We start from the raw sequence: 13265 nt of genomic DNA on the forward strand, positions 1-13265 counted from the left end.
ACCTCGCACACATGAGGGGGGAGGGGGATGGTATTCCATGTGTGGCGAGGTGGCGATGGGAATGAATAAAGGCAGACAGCGTGAATTGTGTGCATGGGTATATATGTATGTGTCTGTGTGTGTATATATATGTGTACATTGAGATGTATAGGTATGTATATTTGAGTGTGTGGACGTGTATGTATATATATGTGTTTGGGGGTGGGTTGGGCCATTTCCTTTGTCTGTTTCCTTGCGCTACCTCGTAAACGCGGGAGACAAAAAAAAAAGTAAAAATAAAAATTACGTTTGGTTGTATGTCTGCCAGTGCTAACAGCTGTGTGCTTACGATATTGGGTCAGATGATATTCCAGCATTGTGTACATCACAGCATCTCTCTCAGTACTCACTCTAGCTTACTATTTAGTGAGTGCACCTTTTTCAAGTGAATCTAACAAATTTTCATGCTGGATTAACCATTTTTGTATCAATCCCCAAAGAAAATGTACCTTATTCAAGTGAATCTAACAAATTTTCATGCTGGATTAACCATTTTTGTATCAATCCCCAAAGAAAATGATGAGCAAGAGGAAAAACACATTACATGTTGACAGATCTGGCAAGAAGCTGAGGAAGATACTCCACTTGGAATTGAAAATGAAGGTAATCACCCAATATGAAGGAGGAAAAAAAGAATTTGATTGCACCTGATCTACAGTTGTCCCATTCAATGGTCTCCACAATTTTAAAGGACAAAGATAAAATAAGTGAAACAAAGAAAGGTTTGGCAAGTATGAAGTCTACGGTAATAACAAAGCAACAACAAGGACTCATCCACGAAATGGAAAAGTTGCTGGTGCTAAGGACTGAAGATCAATTCAAATATATGTACCACTAAGCTTAGTAACAATTCAGGTGAAGGCTAGAAGTCTTTCTGAGACTTTGAATGAGCGAGAGGGAGAGGATTACATTGAGGCCTTCACAGCAAGTCATGGTTGGTTCACAGGTGAAGCAGCAAAATCTGATGAAGGAGCTGCCGAAATGGAGAAAATTAAACCATAGAATCTCTTTCATTTGTTTTTACAATAAACCACAGTTATTTAAAACAACTTCTATTCATTAAATTGTTAAATAAAAATGAGATACGACAGAACTTGCATGACATAAAAAATAAAAATGAAATATGAACTAAAGAATCTTACAAAAAAAAATTTACTACAGCTGGTTAATAAAAAAAGAGAGATAATCATGACAGAAATTGAGTAGAATAAAACAAAGCTGCACAAGTATACAAATTCTACATGCCGTGCTGACACATGCCAGACTTGTGTCCATTTCAAGATCTGACCAGTCAGTCAGAACAGAACTCAAATGATGAATGTCAGGGAATGGCTGAAGCTTATTCTCCCTAACATCTTGTATCCTTCTCCACAGCTCATCTGCTTCCCTTCTTTTATAATTATCATTACCTTAACAAACTCCTACAATCAACAGCCAAGCCCAAAGGATATTCCATGGTTCATCCTGATTGCTTTATATGAACATGCTCTACTCAATGACAGAGCATCAAACCCATAAATGCTATATATTGATCCAATTCATTCCATCACATGTAATACATTCACACTCCATATTGTTCAAGCCCTGATACATTAAAGCCTTCTCCATTAAATCCTTCCATTTCCTAAGTTTCTCCCTCCCTCTTGCTCCTCCAATTCTGACAATGTCAATCTTAACTCATCTCCAAAATTTTCACATTAGAACAAATGATTATGTGGATACCAGACTAAAAACTTTTATGGTAAATACATCAAACTGATCATATTCTAAAAAAAAGATAAATATATAGATATCTTTAAAAGGAAGATGAAAGCTGGCAAGGCAGCAGGTTTGGATGGAATTGTAGTGGTATTTATTAAAAAAGGGGGTGACTGTATTGTTGACTGGTTGGTAAGGTTATTTAATGTATGTATGATTCATGGTGAGGTGCCTGAGGATTGGCGGAATGCTTGCACAGTGCCATTGTACAAAGGCAAAGGGGATAAGAGTGAGTGCTCAAATTACAGAGGTATAAGTTTGTTGAGTATTCCTGGGAAATTATATGGGAGGGTATTGATTGAGAGGGTGAAGGCATGTACAGAGCATCAGATTGGGGAAGAGCATTGTGGTTTCAGAAGTGGTAGAGGATGTGTGGATCAGGTGTTTGCTTTGAAGAATGTATGAGAAAAATACTTAGAAAAGCAAATGGATTTGTATGTAGCATTTATGGATCTGGAGAAGGCATATGATAGAGTTGATAGAGATGCTCTGTGGAAGGAACTAAGAATATATGGTGTGGGAGGCAAGTTGTTAGAAGCAGTGAAAAGTTTTTCTCGAGGATGTAAGGCATGTGTACGTGTAGGAATAGAGGAAAGTGATTGGTTCTCAGTGAATGTAGGTTTGCGGCAGGGGTGTGTGATGTCTCCATGGTTGTTTAATTTGTTTATGGATGGGGTTGTTAGGGAAGTGAATGCAAGAGTTTTGGAAAGGGGCAAGTATGCAGTCTGTTGGGGATGAGAGAGCTTGGGAAGTGAGTCAGTTGTTGTTCGCTGATGATAAAGCACTGGTGGCTGATTCATGTGAGAAACTGCGGAAGCTGGTGACTGAGTTTGGTAAAGTGTGTGAAAGAAGAAAGTTAAGAGTAAATGTGAATAAGAGCAAGGATATTAAGTACAGTAGGGTTGAGGGTCAAGTCAATTGGGAGGTAAGTTTGAATGGAGAAAAACTGGAGGAAGTAAAGTGTTTTAGATATCTGCGAGTGGATCTGGCAGCGGATGGAACCATGGAAGTGGAAGTAAATCATAGGGTGGGGGAGGGGGCGAAAATCCTGGGAGCCTTGAAGAATGTGTGGAAGTCGAGAACATTATCTCCGAAAGCAAAAATGGCTATGTTTGAAGGAATAGTGGTTCCAACAATGTTGTATGGTTGCGAGGCATGGGCTATGGATAGAGTTGTGCGCAGGAGGGTGGATGTGCTAGAAATGAGATGTTTGAGGACAAGATGTGATGTGAGGTGGTTTGATCGAGTAAGTAATGTAAGGGTAAGAGAGATGTGCGGAAATAAAAAGAGCGTGGTTGAGAGAGCAGAAGAGGGTGTTTTGAAATGGTTTGGGCACATGGAGAGAATGAGATAGGAAAAATTGACCAAGAGGATATATGTGTCGGAGGTGGAGGGAACAAGGAGAAGTGGGAGACCAAACTGGAGGTGGAAAGATGGAGTGAAAAAGATTTTGAGTGATCGGGGCCTGAACATGCAGGAGGGTGAAAGGCGGGCAAGGAATAGAGTGAACTGGATCGCTGTGGTATACCGGGGTCGATGTGCTGTCAATGGATTGAATCAGGGCATGTGAAGCGTCTGGGGTAAACCATGGAAAGTTGTGTGGGGCCTGGATGTGGAAAGGGAGCTGTGGTTTCGGGCATTATTGCATGACAGCTGGAGACTGAGTGTGAGCAAATGGGGCCTTTGTTGTCTTTTCTTGGCGCTGCCTCGCGCACATGAGGGGGGAGGGGGATGTTATTCCATGTGTGGTGGGGTGGCGATGGGGGTGAGTAGGGGCAGACAGTGTGAATTGTGTGCATGTGTGTATATGTGCGTGTATATATGTGTGTACGTTGGGATGTGTGGGTGTGTATGTTTGCGTGCGTGGACGTGTGTGTGTGTGTGTGTGCATGTGTATAGGGGTGGGTTGGGCCATTTCTTTCGTCTGTTTCCTTGCGCTACCTCACAGGCGTGGGAGACAGCGACAAAGCAAATAAAAAAAAATAAATCTTTAAAAGTAAAAAATAAATCTACTTAAGACTTTCACTACCTATACATGTAAAGTATACTCACCTGAGCAGAAGCAGTTATATCTTCACGCTCCTGTGCAGACAATGGAGAGGCAGCATCAACAGGGTCCTTCTCACAAGGATCAAGGAGACCTGGAGAACCTGGCAGCAATAGTCCAGATGCTAAAGCCTCAAATACCCTACGGAGAGCATCGCCAGGACTTAAATGTTGCCCAGCTGAAGCAATTACTTTCTCACACATGAGTTCCATTGCCTGCAATAAACAAGTCACAAACAACATAAAGCATAAAAGCTTAAGTGTGAAATGGGGAAGTTACAGATTTACTGTTCAGTACATTATTTCACATTCATATACCTTGTACCTACATATATTTAAGAGGGGAAAACGGGGAAGTTACAGAAAAAGATTTCTATGGACAATTTGCTATTCATGTGTCTCCAAGTTTGACATCATTAATTGGTTAAATAATAGCACTGGCTACGATCCACCAAATTGGATACAACCAGGAGTTTCTGTCATCTATTTATGTAAGACAAGAATTTAAACCATTTGTTACACAAAGCTCTTTAACACAGGCACTAGAGGCTCCATGGCAAGCACTCCACTCTGACTCAAAAAGTGGTGAGGATTCATATCGGCCACCAATGTACAATACTATGTATCAAGATCAAGTTTGTTACACAATTCCATTTTCATATACCATCATGATTGATGCCATCAGTCAGTAAAATACTACTACTTGTTACAATAAAACTAAAGGAAAACAGTTAAAGGTCCAACTGTCTATTCATATAAACAGTTTTGGGAGCAGCTGATTGAGTGTGTTAGTAGTTTTGATGCATGAGACCGGGTTATAGTGAAGGGTGATTTTGATGCAAAGGTGAGTAATGTGACAGTTGAGGGAATATTTGGTGTACATGGGGTGTTCAGTGTTGTAAATGGAAATGGTGAAGAGCTTGTAGATTTTTTTTTTTTTTTATACTTTGTCGCTGTCTCCCGCGTTTGCGAGGTAGCGCAAGGAAACAGACGAAAGAAATGGCCCAACCCCCCCCCCATACACATGTACATACACACGTCCACACACGCAAATATACATACCTACACAGCTTTCCATGGTTTACCCCAGACGCTTCACATGCCTTGATTCAATCCACTGACAGCACGTCAAACCCTGTATACCACATCGCTCCAATTCACTCTATTCCTTGCCCTCCTTTCACCCTCCTGCATGTTCAGGCCCCGATCACACAAAATCTTTTTCACTCCATCTTTCCACCTCCAATTTGGTCTCCCTCTTCTCCTCGTTCCCTCCACCTCCGACACATATATCCTCTTGGTCAATCTTTCCTCACTCATTCTCTCCATGTGCCCAAACCATTTCAAAACACCCTCTTCTGCTCTCTCAACCACGCTCTTTTTATTTCCACACATCTCTCTTGTAGATGTATGTGCTGAAAAAGGACTGGTGATTGGGAATACCTGGTTTAAAAAGCGAGATATACATAAGTATACATATGTAAGTAGGAGAGATAGCCAGAGAGCGTTATTGGATTATGTGTTAATTGATAGGCACGCGAAAGAGAGACTTGTGGATGTTAATGTGCTGAGAGGTGCAACTGGAGGGATGTCTGATTATTATCTTGTGGAGGCGAAGGTGAAGATTTGTAGAGGTTTTCAGAAGAGAGAATGTTGGGGTGAAGACAGTGGTGAGAGTAAGTGAGCCTGGGAAGGAGACCGTGTGTGAGGAAGTACCAGGAGAGACTGAGTACAGAATAGAAAAAGGTGAGAACAAAGGATGTAAGAGGAGTGGAGGAGGAATGGGATGTATTCAGGGAATCAGTGATGGATTGCACAAAAGATGCTTGTGGCATGAGAAACATGGGAGGTGGGCAGACTGGAAAGGGTAGTGAGTGCTGGGATGAAGAAGTAAGATTATTAGTGAAAGAGAAGAGAGAGGCATTTGGATGATTTTTGCAAGGAAAGAATGCAAATGACTGGGAGATGTATAAAAGAGAGAGGCAGGAGGTCAAGAAAAAGATGCAAGAGGTGAAAAAGAGGGCAAATGAGAGTTGGGGTAAGAGAGTATCATTAAATTTTAGGGAGAATAAAAAGATGTTTTGGAAGGAGGTAAATAAAGTGAGTAAGACAAGGGAACAAATGTGAACTTTAATGAAGGTGGCTAATGGGGAAGTGATGACAAGTGGTGGTGATGTGAGAAGGAGATGGAATGAGTATTTTGAAGGGTCTGTTGAATGTGTTTGATGATAGTGTGGCAGATATAGGGTATTTTGGTCGAGTTGGTGTGCAAAGTGAGAGGGTTAGGGAGAATGATTTGGTAAACAGAGAAGAGGTAGTAAAAGCTTTGCGGAAGATGAAAGCCGGCAAGGCAGCAGGTTTGGATGGTATTGCAGTGGAATTTATTAAAAAAGGGGGTGACAGTATTGTTGACTGGTTGGTAAGGTTATTTAATGTATGTATGACTCACTGTGAGGTGCCTGAGGATTGGCGGAATGCTTGCATAGTGCCATTGTACAAAGGCAAAGGGGATAAAAGTGAGTGCTCAAATTACAGAGGTAGCAGTTTGTTGAGTATTCCTGGGAAACTATATGGGAGGGAATTGATTGAGAGGGTGAAGGCATGTACAGAGCATCACATTGGGGAAGAGCAGTGTGGTTTCAGAAATGGTAGAGGATGTGTGGATCAGGTGTTAGCTTTGAAAAATGTATGTGAGAAATACTTAGAAAAGCTAATGGATTTGTATGTAACATTTATGGATCTGGAGAAGGTATATGACAGAGTTGATAGAGATGCTCTGTGGAAGGAATTAAGAATATATGGTGTGGGGGAAGTTTGTTAGAAGCAGTGAAAAGTTTTTCTCGAGGATGTAAGGCATGTGTACGTGTAGGAAGAGAGGAAAGTGATTGGTTCTCAGTGAATGTTGGTTTGTGGCAGGGGTGTGTGATGTCTCCATGGTTGTTTAATTTGTTTATGGATGGGGTTGTTAGGGAGGTGAATGCAAGAGTTTTGGAAAGAAGGGCAAGTATGCAGTCTGTTGTGATGAGGGAGCTTGGGAAGTGAGTCAGTGTTGTTTGCTGATGATACAGTGCTGGTGGCTGATTCCAGTGAGAAACTGCAGAAGCTGGTGACTGAGTTTGGTAAAGTGTGTGAAAGAAGAAAACAGAGTAAATGTGAATAAGAGCAAGGTTATTACGTACAGTAGGTATGAGGGACAAGTCAACTGGGAGGTAAGTTTGAATGGAGAAAAACTGGAGGAAGTGAAGTGTTTTAGATATCTGGGAGTGGATTTGGCAGCAGATGGAACCATGGAAGTGGAAGTGAATCATAGAGTGGTGGAGGGTGAGTAAGTTCTGGGAGCATTTAAGAATGTGTGGAAGTCGAGAGAGTCATCTTGGAAAGTGGTGTGAGGTGGTTTGATCGAGTAAGTAATGAAAGAGTAAGAGAGGTGTAGAAATGAAGAGAGTGTGGTTGAGAGAGCAGAAGAGGGTGTTTTGAAGTGATTTGGTCACACGGAGAGAATGAGTGAGGAAAGATTGACCAAGAGGATATATGTGTCAGAGGTGGAGGGAACGAGAAGTGGGAGACCAAATTGGAGGTGGAAAGATGGAGTGCAAAAGATTTTGAGTGATCGTGGCCTGAACATGCAGGAGGATGAAAGGCATGCTAGGAATAGAGTGAATTGGAACGATGTGGTATACTGGGGTTGACGTGCTGTCAGTGGATTGAAGCAGGGCATGTGAAGCGTCTGGGGGAAACCATGGAACGTTCTGTAGGGCCTGGATGTGGAAAGGGAGCTGTGGTTTCAGTGCATTATACATGACAGCTAGAGATGAAGCGTGAACGAATGTGGCCTTTGTTGTCTTTTCCTAGCCCTACTTCGCGCACATGCAGGGGGAGTAGGTTGTTACTTCATGTGTAGCAGGGTAGAAGTGGGAATGAATAAAGGAAGACAGTATGAATTATGTACATGTGTATATATGTATATGTGTGTGTGTGTGTATGCATATGTATACGTTGAGATGTATAGGTATGGATATTTGCATGTGTGGACGTGTATGTATATACATGTGTATGTGGGAGGGTTGGGCCATTCTTACGTCTGTTTCCTTGTGCTACCTCACTAACGCGGGAGGCAGCGACAAAGCAAAATAAATAAATAAATATATATATTATATATAACAACCGCCTGGTGATCATCATTGGCGTCCCTCTGGGCATCTTTATCTTCGTGGTTGTAGGGGCCGTCATCTGCTGTTGCCAAGTGTGCAAAAAGAAAAGAGAGCCTGTGAAGAGGGAAGCCCCAGCCACACAGGATTACCTCTCTTACAGACATTTCTCCATCCCAGGAAACGACGCTAATTCCTACGAAGGATATACGGCCTGTTAGGAGGAAGCTGTGGATACATTCGTTGGTCAGAGTGTGTCAGAGAATTTTTACTGGCTTAGATGTACGGCATATGTTTTTTTGACTCAAATGTACATCATAGTATGTTTGCCAGTCAGATGTGCGTCAGAAAATGTTCACTGGTTCCGATGTGCGTCAGAGGTTGTTTAGTGACTCAGTTAAGCGCCACTGGACGTGTATAGTTCTTTAGCTAAAAAACGTGTCGAAGAACGGTTCAAATGATACTTCTATGTGTCTACGAATTTCTAAGGAATAAGAACCTAAATATCCCTGGGGATAGGGGAGAAAGAATACTTCCCACGTATTCCCTGTGTGTCGTAGAAGGGGACTAAAAGGGGAGGGAGCGGGGGCTGGAAATCCTCCCCTCTCATTTTTTTTTTTTTTTTTTGAATTTCCAAAAGAAGGAACAGAGAAGGGGGCCAGGTGAGGATATTCCCTCAAAGGCCCAGTCCTCTGTTCTTAACGCTACCTCGCTAACGCGGGAAATGGCAAATAGTTTGAAAGAAATAAAAAGAAGAAACTAAAGATGTTTCAAAACTTAAATGATGTGAAACACAGTTCGTGTAGTGTGTGTTGCTCATACTGTCACTGGAGCACTTGGCAAACATTCACAGGATTCATCCAGATGCGGCGATAGTGAGAAGGAACACTACCAGACATTCTGGCGTCTTCTTACAAAGGAAGGAGTTTAAGACATTTGAGAAAACTAAATTCATTTGTGGTCTCAAGGCAGGAATAGACAAATGCCTACACACACACACACACACACATATATATACATTTTTTTCTTTTAAACTATTCGCCATTTCCCGCATTAGCGAGGTAGCGTTAAGAACAGAGGACTGGGCCTTTGATGGAATATCCTCACCTGGCCCCCTTCTCTGTTCCTTCTTTTGGGAAAAGAAAAAGAAAAAAAAAAAAAAAAAAAAACGAGAGAGGATTTCCAGCCCCCGCTCCCTTCCCTTTTAGTCGCCTTCTACGACACGCAGGGAATACGTGGGAAGTATTCTTTATCCCCTATATATATATATACACACACACACAGATTAAATTACCCTTTGAGAAAAGAACATCCAGGCAAGACACAAGGTTCTTTCAACTTAAGGCAAATTTCCTTACTTCTAAAGAAAAAAATGATACAAAATCCATAGTCTATGAAAATCGGTGTTAATAATTGACATTTCTGGAGTGCTTAATAACCCAGAAATTTGTTAAACCAGAAGATAACTGATGTGGAAAAAATCCTGTTATAAAATACCTTTACTCCGCAAAAATTTACTCTAGAAAGTGACCTGCCTGAAAGCACAAGATGCTGCCAATATCTGAAATCTTTTGAAGTTATTTACACATCTGAATTAATAGCAAATGATCTTATTATCTTTTAATATACTTATAATTACCTTGGGGCCAATTTCTATGAAAGAATCCTGGTGTTACCCAGGATCTCTTTCTAAAAGCTTCTGCAGCCTAAGGTTGTGCTTCTCCCAGATGCATGGAAATGTCGATTCTTTTGGAGTGAGAAGTTCTTTAATGAGGCTGTACTTACAAATCCAAATACAAAGTAAGTAGCAAGCACACTATCATTCACAGGCAACAGTGACAAAGGCTGAATTACATAGCCATTAACTGAGGATCATAAATATTGGTATACCAACACTTCTACAGAAATAAGTCAGAGTGATGAGAGTGAACATTTCAGATCAGACAAGAGGATCTGTGATAAATTTTAGACTTAATCCTTGAAAGGTAACTGGAATGCAAGGCTGCTAAAAAAAACTGGCCATCCATACCTTTCCCTGCCAATGAGGTACATGTGCCCACAAGTATAAACAGAATGCCAAGAACTACCGACAACTTTATGTCTGGATTCATAAACCTTAGTGGAATGTGAGAAGAAATAATAAATGTAAGAAGAATGTGGTAGACAGTTTTGGGAATGGTACTTACAGCATATTGTGCATGAGTGCAAGAAAAACTTGGAGGAAGGGAATATTTCACTGGAATGGGGTGATGAGCATGAGACCACCCTTGCTGGAGGATGCAGATAGTTAAGGGAAAGCATGACAACAAAAGCTGTGTTGCTTGAAAAGGTGTTCAATTGCAATTGTCTGCTCTTAAGTTGTAAGTTATGGAATTCCAGGGTGAATGAAAATAAAAAGGATTTGAATAGCTAAATCTGCACAGTGCAATAAAAGAGTAGAGCAACTTCGTTATGTATTCTGGGATAAGTGAAAGTAGGTCCAAAAACGAATTTCAAATCTATTTTGTCCTAGTCAATAGAAAATGTTATCAGAATATATGTATTAAATTTTGGCATTTTTTGAGTATCTGTTGCAAAATGAAGGTCCTTATAGAATATTATGATCCTGGATTCATTCAAACTCATCTTTTATATATGATTTTAAGTAATTCACATTGCTATTATGCTCATAATAATTTTTCCTAATTCATAAGCAAGTATCTATCTAACCAAGCATACTTACAACATTTTTTCACAATGAAGGACTAGTGTGTAGTACTCATCACTTGAACTACTTGTTTAACAAGTTTACTCTGTTCCCATGCATACTCCACAATCTATCAATCTTGGTCTTCATCCCAGACCATTTCTAGCCAACTGCCTAATTTTCAAGACACCCTCCTTAAGAATTTCAATATAATTTGGCACAACAGTATATGGTATATATATATAAAGAGAGAAGAGAGAGAGAGAGAGAGAGAGAGAGAGAGAGAGAGAGAGAGAGAGAGAGAGAGGAGAGAGAGAGAGAGAGAGAGAGAGAGAGAGAGAGAGAGAGAGAGAGAGAGAGAGAGAGAGAGAGAGAGAGAGAGAGAGAGAGAGAGAGAGAGAGAGAGAGAGAGAGAGAGAGAGAGAGAGAGAGAGAGAGAGAGAGAGAGAGAGAGAGAGAGAGAGAGAGAGAGAGAGAGAGAGAGAGAGAGAGAGAGAGAGAGAGAGAGAGAGAGAGAGAGAGAGAGAGAGAGAGAGAGAGAGAGAGAGAGAGAGAGAGAGAGAGAGAGAGAGAGAGAGAGAGAGAGAGAGAGAGAGAGAGAGAGAGAGAGAGAGAGAGAGAGAGAGAGAGAGAGAGAGAGAGAGAGAGAGAGAGAGAGAGAGAGAGAGAGAGAGAGAGAGAGAGAGAGAGAGAGAGAGAGAGAGAGAGAGAGAGAGAGGGGGGGAGAGAGAGAGAGAGGGGGGGGGGGGGCCTCATCGACAGGCTGTGCTCAGTTCAACACACCATCATTTAACCATTAACACTGTCATCATCCAACATAATTCATTGCCTCTGTCAAGGAGCTTCAGGACGTGACTGACAAATGCCTGCCAGGATCAAAGTGAAACTGGCAAGTGATACTCATTGACTAGCCAGTATGGCATTCATTCTCTCACACAAGTCTATAGATGGGTGCAGTTTTTATTGGCGAGCATTTACACATATTTACTAATCATGATATATATACCTGGTTTAAAAAGCGAGATATACATAAGTATACGTATGTAAGTAGGAGAGATGGCCAGAGAGCATTATTGGATTACGTGTTAATTGATAGGCACGAGAGAGACTTTTGGATGTTAATGTGCTGAAAGGTGCAACTGGAGGGATGTCTGATCATTATCTTGTGGAGGTGAAGGTGAAGATTTGTAGGGGTTTTCAGAAAAGAAGAGAGAATGTTGGGGTGAACAGAGTGGTGAGAGTAAGTGAGCTTAGGAAGGAGACTTGTGTGAGGAAGTACCAGGAGAGACTGAGTACGGAATGGAAAAAGGTGAGAACAAAGGAGGTAAGGGGAGTGGGGGAAGAATGGGATGTATTTAGGGAAGCAGTGATGGCTTGCGCAAAAGATGCTTGTGGCATGAGAAGCGTGGGAGGTGGGTTGATTAGAAAGGGTAGTGAGTGGTGGGATGAAGAAGTAAGATTATTAGTGAAAGAGAAGAGAGAGGCATTTGGACGATTTTTGCAGGGAAAAAATGCAAATAAGTGGGAGATGTATAAAAGAAAGAGGCAGGAGGTCAAGAGGAAGGTGCAAGAGGTGAAAAAGAGGGCAAATGAGAGTTGGGGTGAGAGAGTATCATTAAATTTTAGGGAGAATGAAAAGGTGTTTTGGAAGGAGGTAAATAAAGTGTGTAAGACAAGGGAACAAATGGGAACTTCAGTGAAGGGGGATAATGGGGAGGTAATAACAAGTAGTGGTGATGTGAGAAGGAGATGGAGTGAGTATTTTGAAGGTTTGTTAAATGTGTTTGATGAGAATGGCATATATAGGGTGTTTTGGTCGAGGTGGTGTGCAAAGTGAGAGGGTTAGGGAAAACGATTTGGTAAACAGAGAAGAAGTAGTAAAAGCTTTGCGGAAGATGAAAGCCGGCAAGGTAGCGGGTTTGGATGGTATTGCAGTAGAAATGTAAGAAAAGGGGGTGACTGTATTGTTGACTGGTTGGTAAGGTTATTTAATGTATGTATAATTCATGGTGAGGTGCCTGATAATTGGTGGAATGCTTGCATAGTGCCATTGTACAAAGGCAAAGGGGATAAGAGTGAGTGCTCAAATTACAGAGGTATGAGTTTGTTGAGTATTCCTGGGAAACTATATGGGAGGGTATTGATTGAGAGGGTGAGGGCATGTAAAGAGCATCAGATTGGGGAAGAGCAGTGTGGTTTCACAAGTGGTAGAGGATGTGTGGATCAGGAGTTAGCTTTGAAGAATGTATGTGAGAAATACTTAGAAAAGCAAATGTATTTGCTATGTAGCATTTATGGATCTGGAGAAGGCATATGATAGAGTTGATAGAGATGCTCTGTGGAAGGTATTAAGAATATATGGTGTGGGAGGCAAGTTGTTAGAAGCAGTGAAAAGTTTTTCTCGAAGATGTAAGGCATGTGTACGTGTAGGAAGAGAAAAAAGTGATTGGTTCTCAGTGAATGTAGGTTTGCGGCAGGGGTGTGTGATGTCTCCATGGTTGTTTAATTTGTTTATGGATGGGGTTGTTAGGGAGGTGAATGCAAGAGTTTTGGAAAGAGGAGCAAATATGCAGTCTGTTGTGGATGAG

General features: G+C 41.3%; 1 protein-coding gene across 1 annotated transcript in view; it reads right to left on the reverse strand.

The window, feature by feature from the left end:
* The window catches only part of Zn72D (Zinc-finger protein 72D), a 362702-nt gene that overhangs the window by 42087 nt on the left and 307350 nt on the right, over nucleotides 1-13265 (reverse strand). Inside the window, exon 12 of the mRNA XM_071686208.1 lies at nucleotides 3850-4059. Within this exon, the coding sequence (XP_071542309.1) occupies nucleotides 3850-4059 (210 nt within the window). The remainder of the gene's footprint in view (nucleotides 1-3849; nucleotides 4060-13265) is intronic.

This window comes from Panulirus ornatus, chromosome 41, assembly GCF_036320965.1.
Source record: "Panulirus ornatus isolate Po-2019 chromosome 41, ASM3632096v1, whole genome shotgun sequence".
NCBI classification, from domain to species: Eukaryota; Metazoa; Arthropoda; class Malacostraca; order Decapoda; family Palinuridae; genus Panulirus; species Panulirus ornatus.